Source organism: Taeniopygia guttata, chromosome 1 (assembly GCF_048771995.1).
Source record: "Taeniopygia guttata chromosome 1, bTaeGut7.mat, whole genome shotgun sequence".
NCBI classification, from domain to species: domain Eukaryota; kingdom Metazoa; phylum Chordata; class Aves; order Passeriformes; family Estrildidae; genus Taeniopygia; species Taeniopygia guttata.
Genome location: NC_133024.1, coordinates 35,949,524 through 35,969,317, shown reverse-complemented (window position 1 = coordinate 35,969,317; position 19,794 = coordinate 35,949,524). Strand labels below are relative to the sequence as shown.

General features: G+C 38.3%; 1 protein-coding gene across 2 annotated transcripts in view; it reads left to right on the top strand.

Annotated features, from left to right (window-relative positions):
- The window catches only part of NOX4 (NADPH oxidase 4), a 107,593-nt gene that overhangs the window by 47,453 nt on the left and 40,346 nt on the right, over window positions 1-19,794 (top strand). For both annotated transcript variants that reach the window (XM_002186639.6, XM_072926990.1), the window contains one exon: window positions 14,327-14,408. In XM_002186639.6, coding sequence (XP_002186675.4) covers window positions 14,327-14,408 — 82 coding nt within the window. The remainder of the gene's footprint in view (window positions 1-14,326; window positions 14,409-19,794) is intronic.

Sequence of the window (19,794 nt, the reverse complement as noted above, 5' to 3'; positions counted from 1 at the left end):
TAGCTTTGAATTTGAGTTAGGATATCCCATCTTCTTTATTGCAGTATTTTTTTCTCATTCTTTCTCTTAGAAAGCTGCAAATTTCAGTCATCCTTGAAACAGGAATTACCTCCTCCAAAATGGCTTTCCATTCAAAAATGCATTAAAATCAGTGCTGATCTTGGATGTGGGAGGCAAATCCTACACCCCAGATTTTATCATCAGTTCCCTACAGTCCCTTGCAACTCAGCTTTGCATTCATGTGCCACCTCATCCTGTTGCTCAATCCTGTCCTTTTCTATATGCATCATTTCTCATATGCATCAAATATGAGCTGGAAAATTCGAGTTTCACCAAAAGGAAATAGTTTGTGATCCAAGAATTTTTAAGGGGCATTTTGCAACCACAGCTGTCTTTTGTCCCAGTCCTCCCCTAGAGAAGGATCCCTTTAAATCATAAATATTAATAATACAAATCTGCCATCAACCACTTGTACAGTTATCAAGTGCAAAAATAGTATTCAGGTGTATGTGGTAGCCTTGAAAAAGTTGACTTCCTCCTTTAAAGAAACAAGTCAACCCAAACCTCAGAACCTGCACTGAAAGCATATGTCATAAGAACTGGCCAACAGCAAGTTTCCACAGCTTCTCCAAACAAATATTTTGCTATCTCCTGTGAACAGAAGAGCTTGGTTTAAAATATTTATGGCTACTCATTTCATATTAACCACACATAAAAATACATGCTAATTCCAGCTCTATACTCAACTTTGAACCTCATGGTGTTGTGCCTCAAAGTTTGGATATGCCAGTGCAAAACACAAAGGTGGAGGCAGGTTCCTACTGGAAATGGAGTCCGACTGCCAGTGTAGTACATGTTTAATATTAAGGCATCCTTTTGTGAGTGTCAGTCCACTAAATTAATTTGTAATTAAAACCCATTTTTTTCCTTTTATCAGGTCCTTAAATTGCAAAAGGCAGTGTGGCAGAAATGCTTTAAATATAATATACTATAAAGTTTAAGACACAGCAAAGCAAATTAATTACCAGTGCATCCCAGTTTTGAGACTTGAAATGGTGGCTGCTACATGCTGAATGTGGCATTTCTTTGAGACAAAGGACTCAATTATCTCAGTATTAACTAAAGTGCTGTGAAGAGAAACTGTAGGGGGGAATTCATAGCCTGGAAATCACTTTCCAAAATGCAAAAGAGATTGCATTGTGGTACATGGAGCAGACTGTGCTGTGACAGCAATAAATAGCTCTTTGGTATGTAATGCAGCAGCTGATGGGCAGGGTGCAGTGTGTATTTCGTTTCACTGATATTATAACCCACATTTCTGCAGCTCTGGCATGTTCCTCTTCTTCCTCTTTCTCTTTTTTTAAACCTTTTTTCTCTCAAAATGGGGACAAAGTGTCAGAGCTTGTTTGAAAAATGATACCATGACTCTTATTAATATAGTTTGTAGCATTTGTAGCAGGTAAAACCAAAATACATTATAATGACATAGTATTTCATGAGAGAGTGATTTTCTAAGAAGAAGTAATATCTTTCATTAGATCAACTGAAACAACTGGAAAAAACCAGGTTGTCTTCCAGGCATGCAATGCCTTCAGCAGGTTTGACAAAGAAGCAGGGAAGTCAAAGCAAAGAGAAGAAATAACATTCCTGGCTACTTTTTAAAGCAAGTTTTCCCTTGAGAAATATGAACAATAACATTGCCTAGTAAATGAATAAAATATAAAATATAGCACCTCTTAAAAAAAAAGTTAATTTAACTTTTTAATAGAAAAATATTAATTGATTCTCAAAGAATTTGCACGGTCAAGAATACTGTCCAAAAGCAAAAAATACCACTTGTAAATGCTCTCCCAACCCCTTCTTAGGATTTGTATGTCTCCAGATTTCTTTATCTTCCCTTGGCTGGGTTCCCAGATTAGGGTATATTTGCTATAACATGCCATGGTCTCACTCTGTCCTGTAGAGACGCAAATTCACATCTTGGCAGAGTGCAGTTTCTGGCAGGGAAACTGGGAAAAGAGATGGACATGTTAGAAAGCTTAACTCAGACTTGCCTGATGTACTGCATTTTATTTATATATATGTGTCCACATGTGCCCTAAACTTTCAGCATTTGGGTGTGGTTTTTAATTTTAAAATTGTTTTCTCTGATAATCTCATTATCCGTGATAAACCAAGGTTTGATTGGAGATGTTTGACCATCTACAGAGGGTAAAATTTGGACAATGGTTTACAGAAAGCATCACTGTGTTCTTAGTAATTTGAAGGGAGCCTATTCTGCATATAGAAGCTGATAATGAGTGGATGACTGCTTAGCTTTGTGACTTTCCTGGAGTCAGAAAATTTTAAAGAAAAAATATTAATAAAACTTAAAATTCTCTAGTGAACACCATGGTCATGAATAAGAGAGAATGCTTCTCTGCTGGGGAGAGAGACTGGAATATCTGTGGATCCAAATAAACATATTAGTGTCTTTATATCTGTTGGAGAAAAAGGCACTTGTTGGAGGTGACAACTTCTTTCAGTGTTGAAGGGGGATTTGGGGGAGAGGAGGAGTTTCATAGCTTATGGGCTGTTTTGGATATTGCTCAAGTGTCTGCTGTGAGGATTTTACTGTACTGTCAGTGATAATAAGTACACCTACAGCCTCCAAAAAGCCTCCTCATGTTATATGAAATTAAAATAAATCAGTGGGCAGTTTGTGCTCTTCAGTGCAACAAGCAGCTTTAAGGAGTATCTCCTGTCATAAATTTAACATATTCCCTTATTCATTAGACACACTGTAAATGCCATTTCCTGAAGGAAAATGCCACAGACACCCACACACATTTCAGTCAAAGCTGTGGTGCTTTGCTCTGCTTTGCCAAGTGGCTGGTGCCAGCCTGACGGCACAGGGCTTTCCCTCAAGGATTTCACTTACACTGTGTCAGCTGAGTGTCTCCTCAGCTTAGCTGTGACTGGTTTGAAAAAAGCAAAACTTTTAATTAAAGACATTTTTATAATTTCTGTTATTTGATGTTTTCCTTTTTTAATGGTTTAAGGGGATTATGCTAATTGTGTCCTGGTATTAATAAGCATGGCAAATGAAACTTTCTCGGTGCAATTTCCAAAAAAAAACCCCAGCAATTCCTTAATCCAAAAATTTGTTAAGAAAGAATATTTCTTTAAAAGTGTCCCATACTTCCCAGCACATATGCACCAGAATGTGCCATGTCTGCTTGAAGAGGATTTTATAATTTCTGTGCCATTATGTATTGCTGAGATTGTGATGGTGCATTGATGTGTTGTTATATGCAAGGTTGTGTCTGGTAACTGATAGCTAATGATAGTTTATACTTACAGGAATTGGCAAAATAACTTTTTTAGATAAAGATGTGCCAAGTCATTTCCTTACAGTGATGTGATGAAGTGTTTGATCCAAATCATGTTAATCCACTTGTTCTGTGTTCTAGAGAATAGTTATCAGTTTTAGTTTCTCATAGTAAAATTTTTCAGCTTTTGTCTCCTGTTCAAGGGTGGGAATACTCCTTCTGTTGACTTGAATAATAACAGACCTTCTGTCATGTTAAAAACATGTCTATTTAATATTTCATTATGTTAATAACACTATTAGTTGAAAGATGGAGGTGACAACCTTGTAGAAAATCCCACAGTATGTTTTAACAAAATTTGACACAAGAGCTAGTGCTAAGTCAACAAATATTTATAAAAACTATGAATTAAGAATAAATGAAAACTACCCAGACCAGGGTGTATGTAGTAGTTTATATTCAAGCAATTGTCTGGCTTAAGTTCTCAAGAATTACTTGTTTAATTCAAATGTAAGAAGAAATAACAGAATTGCACCCATCAGCGTGAAATGAAACCATGCTTTGGTTACATTTTCTGACACACTTGTGTGCATTACGTTTTATCACCTATCAAAAAAAAAAAAGGAGGAAAACAGTATCTAATGGCTCATTTCATTTGTCAATGATTTTAATGTTTTTGATACTGCCCTTTGAGAGATGTTATAAGAAATGGAGCCTCAGATGTGATTAGATCTTTGGAAAAAATGTACATTTCTTTCCAATGGATCATCCCCAGCTGACTAGCAAAATTTATATAGGAAATAGGATCCAGCTGAGCTCTGATTATGTTAGCCTATGTCATGCTTCAGTGTAACTGGTGCTTTCAGGGAAGAATTTATGTGTGTTCTTTGAGAGAGACAGGCAGCTGAAAACACTTGGGAAATGATTTTTAGATATCAGTGGAGTCCCTTAGTCCCTGTTTCTGCTTTTGTTTCTTACTTGCAGCGCCACTGTTATTTCTAGCAGTGCAGCTCAGCTAAGTGTTTGGCTGGATAGGCATTTCCCACACAGGGTAGGGTGTCTGTCAGCATTGCTCACTCCAAGTGCTGTATCCAGCACAGTGCAGCTTCTTCTCTGGGAATAACTTAGCACCTTCCCTGCAGGTATTCACACAGCCTGGCTGTGAGCAAGGCCAAGTTATGCCTAATGATCCCTCTAAGGTCAGCTAAGCCTTGGTGATTAGCAGCATAGGTGACCAGCAGCATGGCTCAAGGCTGCTGTTGGAGGGATGAGGGTTGGGCCGTCTCTACTTTATATTCCAGGGCTGCGAGTGAAGATGAATTCGCAAGGAAACTCCCATTCTCTTTCACAAACTCCTTCCCTTCTCCTCCTATCCCTGCCCCAGATAAGAGAAGCCAGTATTTAACCTGCCCAGCCTGTCTGAGGCTTATTTCAGGACAGTGTCTTGCCACACATGTCTATCAGCTGTGCGGGCAGTTGGCTCCTAACCGGCTGTGTCCCTCTTGTCAAACTGACGTGTGTTTTCAGTTTTGTCCAAAGGTGGCAATTAATGGGAACAGCACAAAATATTGCTATTTATATTTTTTTTCACAAGCAGACCTGTTGATTGTGTCCTAGAGTCATGGAATTGTTTGGGCTGGAAGGGACCTTAAAGATCATCTAGTTCCAGCCTTGGAAATGCATAAAACCCAACTGAACATGGCCATGAGCAGCCTGATCTCTCTAACCATTCTTTGAGCAGGACTAATTATCTCCTAAGATTTCTTCTGTCCTCAATGATTCTGTGAGTCTCTATAGTGATTATACAGTAATTTATTTGCATATTTGAGAGTCATGGTAAAGCTGTGTCTATATTAGTCAGAGGGTGAAATGTTCCCATGCTCACAGTTTAAATTGTCACCAAATAGGAATAGGCAAAAGCCCAAGAATGTGCTCACAGTGACTGGTAGTGGTTTTGTTATGGTACAAAATTTCAGTCTTGGATAGGATTAATTCCATTATTTTGTGACTGCCATATTGATCTGTTTAATGAAAAGTTCTTGTAGCTTGTTCAAATATGTGAAATATATGACACTTGCAAACCTATTTTTAGACCTGGTTAAAAATACCAGTGGATGTATGCATGTGGGTATGTGCTGGTGTTTAATGTATTTGGTGACAAGCTCATACACATGGCTGGCAATGATGGGACCATGGCAGCCCAAGAATAACACTTTAGAGTCATGGTAACTATTTCCATGAAGACATCAGCTTAGTGCTCAGCAGCAATAAAGAGAAAAATTATTAGGAGTGGAGTAGAGAATAAAGCCAAGGAGATGACTGTGCAGCTGGTGGGTGTTTCTGTGGTGCTACCAGGACTTCAATCCTCTGTGCAGGTCTGGTCTTCATCACTCAGACATAACACTGGCCAGGGTTCAGGAAGGAATGGCAAAGATGATCAAAAGCATGGAGAGGCTTCCAAACATGGGGTGACTATGTAGGGACTCTAGTGCGAAAAAGATACAGTTCAGGGGAATATAGCCACAGTCTGCAAAATTATGCATAATGCTGGAAGAATGAGTGTGTGGAACCTGACTGTTCACAGTTTCTGCCAGTATCAAGAGTTTTTGGCCATCAAATAGAGTCAGTAAGATTTCAGAGCAAACATAAGGTGATGAATCTTCATGTAGTAGGTGAGAAACACGTTGGAACTCCTTGTCAAAGAGTGTGGAATGGATTAGGTTTACATGGGGACTGGGCGAATACATTAAAAAAAAGTCTATGAATTTCTTATTAGGCAAACCACCTTAGACTCAGGAGATGCACTAACATAGAAAAGCTTGAAAGCAAGAAGGGTCTTATCCTGTGATCATTTTTTTCATAGATGTGCCTGCAAATGAATCCAGATATTAGAGTAGGGGGGATGGTGTGAATCAGTACAGCCTGATGAATCGTGCCTTTGCTCAGCCTTTTAGAGACAAACCCCCTGGAGATGTTCAGAGCTGGATAGTGTTGCAGTAATTGCACAGCTGGATAGTAGCTCAATTTCAGTGTTAAAAAGTTCCATGTAGCTTTTGAAAGGCTGGGCTTTCTCTGGTTTCTGTAATTGATTACAAGTTACAAGGAGAGATCCAGTTAAATCCTTCTGCTTTGCGTAGTTTGAGTATATTTTTCTTCTTTTTCTTTGAAATAACAACTTTTTAGAACAAGTGTCACTACATTATCTTAAAGCCTAAAAGGGTATACTGGTGCCTAATCACTTATTCTGGCTTGTCGTGCAAGAGGAAAGTACAGCATTAGTGAAGGAACTAGTTGAGGTAGTTGAGCCTCCCTGCATTTGCTCATGGGGAATTCAGACAGCAAAGTACAGCCCTTAATGGCTAAAGGCAGCAACTGTAGAATGCAGTGAAAGAATATATAAAGAATCTGCATAAATCAGTTTTCATTCAGAGCATGTATTTATAAAGGTATTTTTTATAGTTGAAGCTCTGTGTTGTTTAGAAATTGTGTTTTACTGTTGCACTTTGTAAGAGCCGAGTTGTGGAATGAGCTTTACTGTCATGACGGAAATAGTCTTCAAGTATACTAAGGATCTATCTCTAAGGCAAAAAATGTTCCTTGACTAAGGTTCCTTGATTATTTTGAACTCCAGCAGTCAGCTAATTCCCAGTTCCACTAGGGAGTTGCTGTCTCACCTTCAGAAGGATTTCTAACTCAGTAGTGAGCATCAAGACTGCCTGACTTTGGTGTCGTGTTCTCTTTCCTGGCTGTCTGGGAAACCCAGGTCTGGAAGTGTAGCTAACAGACAGTCTGGGTCACTCAGTGATGTCTTGTCAGGTCAGTCGTACAAAATGCAGTCTAAATATGGTCCTCCAAATCTCTCCTCCCTGTTTTGAAGGAAAACAATTGATGCTTTTTCCTCCCCATCATTCATCTTCTAACCTTTTATGGTTCCTGGGACAAGAACTGCCTTTTGCTCTGTTTCTTAATGGGCTAATATATGGCTATATGTACCTAAATCATGCAAGATGTGTGATTATAGTGTAAATGAGGGAGATCTAGTTAGAAATAAATCCATCCAAGTTAATTTTGATGTACCAGTTAGGACAATTTAAGGACTCAAGAAAGCACCTAGAATTCCATCAGGAAAAGGATTTGCTGATGCTGGAATGAGGGAGGGAGAATAATTTTGAACTGGTAGGCACACAGCTAGAGAAAAGAGAAGGAGCTTTTTTAGGATGCAAAGGCAGGTTAGGAGGGAAAGCAGGGCATACACAGACTTTCTTTAAAGAAAGGAAGACTATTCTGTAGGTCCAGAGTGACTGGGAGCTCATGGCAGATCTATGTAATGATTAGTTGAATTCCTCATTTCCCCCTCTCTGCTTATAAACTAAAGTCCTGTAAAAGCAAATGTTGAAAGGAAGGATGTTCACTTTGTTCACCTACCTTAGAAAATTAAGAGTCCACTTGCCTTTCTATAAAGGCTTCTCTATTTTCCTTAAATAAATATAAACAGCAAACGGTTTATATATAGTTTTCAACTTCCTGGGTTTTCACTAGTTTTTAGGGTTTTTCAGTAGCTCTGTAAATAATGGCCCTAATTAGTCTTTCAGACAACTGATCAGGAGGGAAGGAAATGGTGGTGAAAAATAGAAGAATTAAACTTCATGAGGCATAATGGACTGAGAATCATGGAAGTTCAATCTGGTCAAAAAGCCTGTCTCTACCACCAAAATATGTATGTGTCAGGGAAATTCCAAGGCTGATGTAATAGTTTTGGAACCTTTTGATCATCAGCATTAACTCATCATCTTTTTTTTCCTCCCCTTTTAATCTGATGGAGGATATTTGTAACACTGACTCTTCAAGAGGAGAGGAGTGAAAGCTCCTTAACTTCAGGAACCTCAGCCATTAATAAGCCACAGGTCAAACTAAAATATCAGACATTTCATTTTTATGCCATCTTGTTGCTCATCATCATTTTATAGCCCTTAACTGGCAAAGACTTCTTCCTAATTGACTTTTATTTTTACAAGGCACTGCAGAACTACTTATGACAGCATTTCCAAATTTACGGAGCTTGAAAACAAGTAATATTAGTGGATCTCAAATCCTGTTAAACATCATCAGCAGTTTTAAGAAAGCTGACTTATTTTTAAATTTGTTTTGTTTTAGTTACTGCAAGTTGTTATTCGTGACATGAAAAGTATTCAGACCACTGTGCATTTTGCATAAAATTAGGCAGATTGTTTTAGTTTGGAATTGCAGGACATACAAGTGTCCTTGTAGTGAAAGGTGGAACTGATATTTGTTTCTCAGTGAATGCAGAAGAGGTAATTACAGAAACATGACTACAAAATATCCAAATGTAGAAGTATGGGTAGACCATTTGGTACACAGCTTGGCTGTCTACTGACCTGCAATTTCTGGAATTTTTAGCTGATGAAGCTGTTCTGTTCTCCCACTCTCTGGTTGCTTTCTCATCATATTTCTTTTTATCCTTATTAATTTAATTTTAAAAAATCCATAAAACTGGTATTAAAGAAATCCTTATCCTGTTAAGCCAGTTGCCATCAGTTTTACAGGGTTTTTAATTGAGTTAACTGTATGCAATTCAACCTTTTTTTATTAGAGGTTCAGAAAATGGTCTGAAGGTGTTGGGTAAAAGATGGTTGGGATAAACAAACCAGTAATGTTGCAGACTTCAGGTATATAGTGCAGTGACCACATAGCTTCATACCCATCAAACTCTGAAGGAGCAGGGATTTGCTTTCTCAAGACCCTTGGAATTCAGCAGAGTGAAATCATAGTGGAAGTGATTTTGCTGTTATTTTCTGTAAGGTATTTTGTAACAAGAAGGAGTAAGAAAAAGCAGCTGTAAGACCTGACTTTTATAGTCAAATCTTACACTACTGCAGTGTGTGACTTCTGGCATAATTTTTGAAATGCTAAAGCAATAAGAGTTTCAGGGATGTGACAGCTTTAAAAAATAAAGCAAGTGCTCTTTGTGCCATAGCATGCTTTTGTCTACAGAATGTGAATAATAATGTATTTTAATTCGTGGGGACTTCTATAGAAATTATTTTTCTCTGCTGTGAGAAGATATTAAAATATTGCAAAAATTTCCTTTGTCTCTCTTTCCACTTCTGTAATAGTTTATCCTGGAAGAGGGAAACTTGACTATGTAACCAGTTTGAGTGACCTTCAGACCATATGCCCATTCTTGCTCTCATTTTTCTGACATTACTGTCAACTTCTCAAACTGAGTACAACCCCATTCTGTTTGAGAACAAATATGGCATTAATATAAATATTTTAAAGGGGAAATTTCTCTTGAAATGCATCTTTCTGTCCTTGTAGATTAAGTGGCTTGGCATAACATGTGGAAGGGTATTTATAACTGGAATTCCAGTAGCTGACTTGTGAATATGTTATGCTGGGAGGGGAAGGAGGTGCAAAAGGTAGAACAGAGAGAAGAAAACTTAGATAAAAGACAGGGAAGAGATGTGTATAAATATACAGGACAGGTTATATCCTTAAAGATTTCAATGGCAACCTTTCTCTTCTTTATAGTCTGCAGCCTTCCTGATTTAGGAGGACAGGGCATAAGATTGTGTTATTACAGCCAGTCTCCAGTCATCACAGGTAACTGATTATGCTACATGTATGTAGCTAAACATGTATGGTCTCAATGGGACTGCCTAAATTTTACTGAGGACTTCTCACTGATAAAGGATTTGAAAGGAATTGTACACTCAAAAGGAAAGCCAGGAAGAAGTTGAGGTACTCTTCATATTGAAAGCATAAGTTTGAGTATAAGATGTGACTGTGCAACCCTTCTTGATGTCTCTGAGAACTTTGTCCTGTGAGCAGACTTACAGGACAGGACCATCAGTGAGACAGTGTCTCTCTGCAGTGTCACACACAGCAGAGCGACAAAGCAATCAGTTCTATAGCTGATCTCAGAACAATGTGAACAATCCTGTAGCTAGTAGAGACTTTAACTCATGCAGGTTTTATGATAGGATGAGGAGTAGAGAAGGTAATTGCCAGTTTTCAGAAGTAGGCAACCTTGGCTAAGTAACTGTTATTCTTTTTTATTTTAATGAATCAGACCAACACCTAGACAAAAGCATCACAGGAAAAAGGATTCCATTTTGGAAGATACCTTTCTAAAATTATCCAAGTAATTAAAAGGTTGTGACTTGTTTTAGTTTTATTGCTTAACTACTGATTGCAAATCAAAATAATGTAGAAATGCTCTAATTATTGATTTCATTAATTTTCAAGTATTTGTTGTTGTAGCATGAATTAGAGCAAGGTCTTAAGTTTCTGGAAAAAATTCTTCCCTCTTTGGGAAGCTATCGTTGTGACTTTTTTCTTGTGAATTGAAAAACCTTCTCTTCTAAAGCATTAGTCTTCTCATGTTTCCTTTTGTAAGAGCACCAAAAGTACCTGTGCTGTCAGTAACTACCAAGGCTCTTGTCACCTCCCTCATCACCTTGATGGGTGGTCCTTAAAAACAATAGTGTCATTTGTCTAGGGTGCCTTTGGTACTATGCACATATATGTGTAATAGGAGAATATCATAGAGCTAAAAAGTGACATGTGTACACAATGGTCCCTTGGGACGAATCAGTCCTAAAGATTCCTGGATGCCATTTCTCTTAATAGGATTTACAGGACATGGAGGTTAATGTGCTGGGAGAAGCTGTAGAATAGATTTGAGATGAGGTGCAGCACTACCACAGTAGTGTAAGTGTTTTTGTGGTGTCCTGGTTTCAGCTGGAACAGAGTCAGTTTTTGTAGTAATAGTTGGTACAGTGCTGTGTATTGGCTATAGGATGAGAATAATATTAATAACACACTGATGTTTTAGTTATTGCCAAGTAGTCTTTATGCTAATACAAGGGCTTTTCATCTTTACATACCCTGCCAGTGAGAAGGCTGGAGGCATTAGGAGTTGGGAGGACACAGGCAGATCAGCTGACTCCTACTGGTCATAGGGATATTCTATAGCATATGGCATCATGTTCAGTGCATAAACTGTGAGGAATGCTGGCCAGGAGCTGCTGCTCAGGATTGGTTGGCAAGAGTGAGCCGATTGCATTGTACATCACTTGTTTTGTATATTCTAATTATTTTTATTATTATGACCATGATTATAATTTCTTCCCTTGTCTGTCCCAATAAACTGTCTTTGTCTCAACCCATGAGTTTTCTTGGTTTTACTCTTCTGTTTGTCTCCCCCATCCCACCATGGGGGGAGTGAGCGAGCAGCTGTGTGGGGTTTGGTTGCTGTCTGAGGTTAAACCATGCCACATGGAAAACTGAATAAAGTCATATGGTGAAAAGAAAATACATCTGCCTGGGAAATTTGCCATAGCGTGGGGGGGAAAAAAAAGTTGACTTTAACTAAAACAAGATCTAGCAGGAAAACTGTTCAGGCCAATTTCAGATGCCATAACTTGGCTGCTTTTTGCTCCAGTACTGGCCAGCCCTGTCACATTACTATTCAAAATATTTTCAAGATCACTGCTTGCTGAATTGAGTCCTGGAGTGCAGCCAGGTGGCCTTGATCAATGTGAAAGGGCAGCAGCACAATAATAAGTCGCAGAGTAGGAGATAGGGATGGAATATGGCTCTCTGCCTGGGTACTCTCCATCTCAGATGGAACAATGGGGCGGGACATATTTGCACATTCACTGGGGGATGTGTTTTTTCTTTCCCAGAGAATCACAGATCCTTACCAAGATCTGAGAAACCAGCTTCACTCACCTACCTGTAATGTGTTGTTGTGCAGCATTGAACTGAGTAAGAACATGCCTCTCCATGTCTTTCATTGCTGTCACACCTGGTTACAGGCCCTCAGAAATAAATCAGCAGTGCTACTGCAAAGACAGATCCTTAATCATGGTGTCTCGCACCATGTTCTAGAGATTAAAATCCTCAAGTCATGGAAAGAAGTGCTGTCACTCAGTGTTTGCCATTGTAAACTTCCTCCCATTTCTCCACCAGGCACACACAAAGGCTGTTGTTTGAGTGGAAGCTTTTGTAAAAGATGGCTGGAAATGCATTGGTAGCTTGGGCTGTGCAGGGAGATTACTGAAGGAGAGGTGGAGGTTAATGTGCTGGCTCTGAAACATGAGGGGATATTTTACATCAGTGAAAACTTTCTGTAGCCTTTCAGTTCTTGTCCATTGGCTTTTGGAGATGGTAACGTATCATCTTTAAGGATGATAGGGCCTATATACTGCCTATTGCCATGTACCAGAAGACAAAAAAAAAAAAAAAAGAAAAGCAAATTCTCCATCTTCCTAAAATTTCAAGCAGAGGTCAAAAAGTAGCGTATTGGCAACCTTTTCCTCAATACAGTGCGAAGGCTGTTTCCTGAAAGGTGCTCATTGGATTTAACTTCCATCTTTACAGCATTGCATTTATTGCATTTATTTTTGTTGGCCACATCTGTTCTTTGTGCTAGTTAGGTACAGGAAGACTAATTTACATTTTGAAGATATGAGAAGAATTTTGGAGGTAGGAGTGCTTATTTCTTTCAGAATTGACTATAAAGTGGTGTAGAAATAAAGGAACAAAGATAAGCCTTCCTTTCTTCACTGGCAGATCCTGGTATCTTATCCAAGATGTTTGCAATACATCTTAGCCAGCTGAGAAAAGACTCAGGTGTGAGACAGCTGACCTTTAAAACTGAGGCCTTAACAAGAGAGTTTTCCTTCTGAATTAACTGTGCTTTTTTCAAGGTATTACAACTTTATGAAGTATGGTTCTGATGGGTTTCTTTCCACTTCAGAGGCTACATTGCAGAATTTTATCCAAATTAATGGAGTTTAGTTTTGATGACAGAATATTACATAAAACTAGGTAGTTTTTTTGTCCTGTAATTTCCTTATCCATAAACATGGTGTTAGAGGATGTTTTAAGATACATATGAATCCGAGATGAGGAGGACTACACTTACCCTCAGGTTCAGTTTCCAGAATGAAAACTTTCATGGAAGAGAGTTAGTTTGGAGAAATCCATGGTACATCTGCCACACACACCATAGGCTACGAACTGTGGTTTAGCAAAAGAAGGATAATACCTGTAGCTGAAGACTTTCAGCCACAGTTATAAAGTATTGAAGGAAGGTTAGGAGGTGGAAAGGGCATCAGTTCTGTGCCACTGTAAGGCAGATTAAAGTTGCAGGTGATGGAAGGAAAGAAGGAAACAGAGCATGTCCCATGCTATGGAGAGCTACTAAAGGAATTTGATCTGTGTGGAAATCCTATTCGATCCCTGGATCTGGGTATCACGTTACTTTTGAGGAGGTTCCTGTCTTTAATGACTGAGAAATATGGATTGATAGAAGGTCCTACAGATCCCACTTGACTTACTGTGTCTAACCACCTCTAGAGAAATGCATAAGAGAAAGGTAGCTATGCAAACTAGAACCACCCCTTCATTTGGTGGTCAGTGAAATTAAGTTACAAAAGCTTTACCTCTTGCAGAAAATCCTCATGCAGTTTTTGAGATAGATAACAATGACAGAATCTAAGAAATCCAGTCTTCCAACCAACCTTAAAAACATCAAGTCAGTTATTGAAGGATTTGTACTGCAGTTTAATTTATGTGAATTAATTAATCTAAGTTTCTTTCAACTACTGTGATTCTTGAGTGGCTGGTGAATCCTTAGGGGCTCCTCCTTTCTGTTTAGACTAGGCTCTTCAAGGCAGGGACTCTGGCTGGCTGTGCATGATACCCAGAAGACCTCTGTGCAGACCTTAGAAACTTATAGGCACTGCTAGAACTCAGTACTGAAGAAAAAAAGGCATTTTAAAATATTAGAAGGTTTTACAGGAAATAGTGATTTTTAGTCCCTCTATGCTTAGTTTTGTTCTCTGCTAAATATTTCTGGAGTAGAGAATTCACTGATATTACTGCTTGCTTCCTTGTGGCCTGAACGTATAATGCAGAGTCACAGTCTGGGTTTGTTTTTTTTCTTTTTTTTTTTCTTTTTTTTTTTTTCTTTGTCCTGACAGAAAGATTTCGGGATTTACTGCTTCTGCATTCAAATCAAGATACAGAGATTCTGCCCATCTTTCAGCAGAGACGCTATCCCAAGTAAGTAAGATTGTCTTCTTGGGAGAAATAAAATCTTTATTTACAGCAAGGGAGAGTAAAGCATTTATAGCACTGTACATCTTTTGGTGCAGAATCCTTAGGCAGAGCTGTCAGGGAGCCATGCTAGCATTGATCTCTGCAGTCTTTTGAGTGGTGTCAAGGAGAAGCAGACACGCATTGCAAGCACGCTCCGCTGTCAGTGGGGGAGGTGGTGCTGCTGGTGGAGCACAGATGTTGAGTCGCCTGGATCAGTGTCTGATGAACCTTTGTTTCTCTGTTGACAGAGGTAGATGTTTTATCAGGCTAATCCTCACTCTTCTTCTGGGATTCCATCATTTATGGTGATAGATTCCCTTAAATTTTAACAGGCTTTTCTCTGAAAGCCTACAAACACTAGGCAACATTTTTTTTTCCTCTGCCTTTTTTAGGGGTATATGTTCACCTATATCCCTAAAGGGATCAAAAGAGTAGTGTTGAGTGTTAAGGAGGTCTTGAATGTATTGTGTATCCTGGACAATACCTCTTCTTTTTCCAATGACATACCTGAATGAAACAATAAAAGCTCTTTGCTATTTTATTGACTACAAGAAAGTCACTTTCAGCTTGAACAAAGGCAGTGAAGGGGAAAGAAGAAGAAACATTAACCCTGACCAGAATGAGCAATGAAAGAATGCTAGTGCAGGGTGAACAGAAGGAGGAGATGGAAGAAAGAATGTATGTAGACAGTCCTTCAATGATGATGGAAACAAGCACAGTTAATATTTTAGTTATTATTGTTAGGAGGTTTCTGAAATAGATAAGAAGTCAGTGAAGCTAGGTGTTAAATCTCTTTAAATCTGATAATACACATTTTTTTTAAGAACTGACAATTAGAGAGGCTGAGTGCTGAAAGCCAGTCACCTCCTCACTGTGAATACTTAAAAATACAACCACTCAGGGATGAAATCCTGATTCTGAAAATAGTGAAGTTTTGCTTTGACTTCAAGGGAGACACAGTTTTGTTGCCCTAAATTTCTTGTTTGCATTGCCCATTGTCACTATATTGCTGGAATACTGTGGAGGTACAATATATGAAATAGTGGAAGGTACTTTATATGTATGGATTGATCTTGTTTCATTAGGATTTCTATGAATTATTGCTTTTCCCCTCATCCTTTGGAACCGTGGCAGTACTATGCTTTGCTTGGCTTAGGTGATTTAATTTTTGATATGGACATTGTCAGACTGGTCTGAGAAACCAGTTTGTTGTCCTTCCTCAAAGAACAGACTTATCTTTATATAAAATCATTCATAAGATGTTTGACTTTCCATTTCATTGCATTCAATTTATTGCTAGCATTCTTGGCAAAAAGTCTACTAACAATATTACACAATGTCAGATTCATGGGCAAATGAGTTGTCTGCTGTTTTCTGACAGAGGATGCATTCAACTCTTCAAAGATCGCAGAGAAAATAGCTTGTATGGAGCTCTGCTGCAGTTTGAAGTTATAGTGGCCTTGCGTCACAAAAAGGATACATATTTTCAGCCATGTTAATTGGGAAAATTGACTGATACCTCTAACATACAAAAGTCAGACAAATTTTGGCACCTAACCAAAAAGAAGTTTGCGTATGTTCTAAAAAGCAATAGATTCTTGTTTATACCATCATTAATTGGTGCAAATTTGCTTGCTTGTTATAGAAATTTATCATATATTACCACTCATTTAGAAACTAGTTGAACACTATCAACATATCCAAATTTTCCCAAGGGTTGTCTTTTGAGCAAGGTACTTGTGTTCAGCAAAGTAGAAAACCTGTTTATCTTCATAATATATTTTGTCTTATTCCCATATAATTTTTTCACATTTCCTATTCTAATTTTCACAGAAGTATCAGTTAACAGAAATTAAGGTAATGAAGAGACAGATCTCATAAATCAGTGTCCCTTCATTGACTTCAGCTGAGCAGTGGCTGGTTGTACTACATTAGGATCTGCGTAAAAAGATCATTTTAATGAGATGTTGTCACAGGGCACAAACTGGAGCTTGTCATGATTAAAGAAATCCAAAGAATATTGAAGGTTAAAAATAGAAGAGAATTTTTAGTAGTGACTTAACTGAATAGTTTGACTAAGCAGGGCTTAGTAGGTAGAAAGGATAAAAGTTTTCACATATTTAAGAGACAAATGTCCAAAGGAAGGAGATTGGATAGGAGGATGTTCAGCACCACTCAGGATATCCAGAATCATTGCGATAAATATTAAAGGTTAAATAAGGAAACCATATAATCCATCAACTTTTGAAATAAATAGAAACCTTGGTGTTCTAGCCTGAATTATGTTCTTGTTAATTTATTACATTAGGACCTGAACTTTTGGGTGCATGTTGTTCTCAGAGGTGTCTGTGCACTGAAATGGTTGAAAGAAGTTTTCTAAAATATGCATGGACATTAAGTTCTCTAGAATATGCTGGATTTTCTGGGTAAATGTGTCAAAGAAATGTGCTTTGCCCTCCTAGTTGATGGAGAAATGTGGTATCTTTTTATTTTCCTTGTGTTTGCCTGAGTTTTTTGGACAGCCATGGAGCCAATACCTGCTCTGGCAAGTAGAGGAGTCTAATGAGAGGCCTGATCTTACAAAGATAAGTCTTATAAAGCCACACTGCACATAACCTTGACTTCTTGACGTACCACTGTGTGCCCACATGGCATCATGAGCATCAGTTCTCACTGTGTCCTGTGGGCTGGGAGGCAGTGCTCTGCCAGCTGGTGGGACAGCACCCACCCAGCCAGCTCAGCCTGCAGTGTTTGTTCTCTCACTTTTCTTCACGGGGCAGAAGCAGAAGGAGTTTGGCTCTATCTTTTGCTTCAGTCTCATGCCTAGAGTAGAGTTTTTAATGAGACATTAAACAAACAAACAAACTGCATGTAGTTACATGTTACAGAACTAGAAAGAGCAGTCTAATCAGGCAAGTCTTTTTGATACTTCAAGTGACTAATGTGGTTCAGGAATCAGATTCTGTGACCAAACCCCCTTTTTCCACCTCATCCGGAAACTGACCTGTCCACAAAGAGAAATATTTTTAGGGGAAAACCTGTCTCCTTGCTGGCATGAAGCCATTGCCATGTCCACAAGGATTCACATTCCTGAAACTAAGAATAAACCTGCAGCTGTGGGCAACCAAATAGGTTTGGGTGCGTAGCTGCTGCTAAGTGTAGCCACCTGGGAGAACCCTCTGCACGCAAAACAAATGACAGACATGCTTTGTCCTGCTCTCCCTCACTCCACAAGCCTGCTGAAGTCATTGAGGGGAGTTATGCCAACGCAATCTGGTCTGTCAGCAAACCAAATTTTTTCCAACAAATTAAGATTTGTTAATCTTAATTTGTTCATTAGTTTAATTCTGACTACTTACTTTTCAAATGAGCATTATGGCCCCTGTATCTCATAAAAAAACCTTTAAGGGTTTCACATTTAGTACATTTCTGCAGGAGCATTTCTCATGTTGGTATCCACTTCATGCTTTCCTTGCTTGTCCACCTTGCCAATGTCATTCCTACATGATTTTTTTCACCGTTTCACTCATAAAATGCAAGAACTGCTAGAGTGCAGCAAAGACTGCACATGATTGCTCCTGAAGAAGGCACTATGTCATTAATTTGGCTGCAGAGTCCAGCATGTGATAGGGTGCTTGGTAGTAGCAGGGGCTTAGGTTGCTCCATCCCTGCTGACTCCACTCTACTCCCGACTGCCTGTGCTGTGTGCACAAGGGAAGGATATACAATTGCCTTGAAATGCCAGAAAGAAGTGCCACTTGTAGCTGGGCTTGATAATGTTAAAATTAAAAAGCAAACCCAAAAAAACCAGAATGGTAAGGGAAGTGATAAAAGAAGTGTGAGAGTGAGAAATCAGGTTGATGGGTGAATAAGGCAGGAGAGAGGCTGACACGGCACAAAACAGCATTTAAAGAGGGATGTGCCAGATGCTACTGGCATTACAGGTTTTTAGCAGGTTTTTTTTCTGTCTAGAAGTAACTTGACAGTTCAGCCGTAGTTTAGATTCTCAACTTAGTGCTGAAATCCTCATATAAATATGTCATTTTTTTAGAGGGATTATTTGCTTATTTTTTCCCCTTGCAGTCTTTGCTCTTATCTTCTGTGGGTCTGATAAAAAAGTTTTTAGGTGATTCAGAGATTTTAAGAACAGAAGGAGTGTTTATGTTCCAGCTAATTTGAGTCCCTTCTTAACATAAGCCATAGAGCATTACTGATAATCCCTGCAGCAAGTTTTTTATTCAGCGAGAGCAGGAATTTAGAACAAAATTGAGATGTTAAAAACTGGAAAACTCACAAGTCTTTAGATCTTCTTGTTTCAGTTGTCAGTTACTTCACCTGTGATATTTTTTTTTACTTCAGTTTCCAGTTTCTGCCATCTCACTGTACCATTTTCTGCTGAAGAAGTCCTGTACCATCTGAAATGACACCTCCATACAAAAGGGGGGAGGTCAGTTTACAACTTGCCCTTCTCTTGAACAAAATAAATAATAATTTCTTGCAGTGTAAGGCTTGCTAAACAGGTCTTTCTCCCAAAATTTTAAAACCTTTCAAAAGTTTTCCCACTTAATTTTAAAATAAAGTAAAATAAACAAACAAAAAAGGCAGAAATGAAGAAATGGTGACTGTTTCCATAATGTGCACATAGAGAAATAACAGCACTTCTTTATAGTCAAATAGGGAGACAATCTAAACTCATAAATTTGACTGTATAAGAAATAAATCTTATTATTTAAATAAAATGACAAAGTCTTGAATTATGGAGAAAAAAAATGAACTTAAAACCTAGCAGGTATGATGAAATAATATTACAAATGCATTTACTTTCCATCAGTCATAAAGTTACAAACCATTCTTTCACATATATTCACAGTAAATTAAGGTAGTCTTCTTGTGTATGCATAAAAGTGCTGGTAACTCTCACATCATGAAAAAATCCCGGAAAATATAGGATCTTCATAAGTATCTATATGTATATATCTTCAAATACATATTTGTGAAGGTCATCTTTGAAAAGCTGCTGAGAAGTTTCAGCTTAAACAAAGCTAAATGGTGTTATGCAATTCTCATCATGGAGAAGTCTAGACAAATAGACAGCAGAAAGTTAGTGCCCTTCTTAAACCATTGTGTCTTCTGATTCCCAATTGTTTATTTTAATGATAATGGATCTGTAATGGATCTCTGGCAATTTCCTACAGCTTGAGATGTGAGCCAAGAAACAGATAAAATTTCATAAATAATACCCCAGGAATAAAACTTATGTTTTATTTGCAGCTGTCTTGAGAACATTTTTCTTTTTAGAGGAGCATAATTTGTGTCTAACTCAAGAAAGTAGTAAGATACGGCTGCTGGA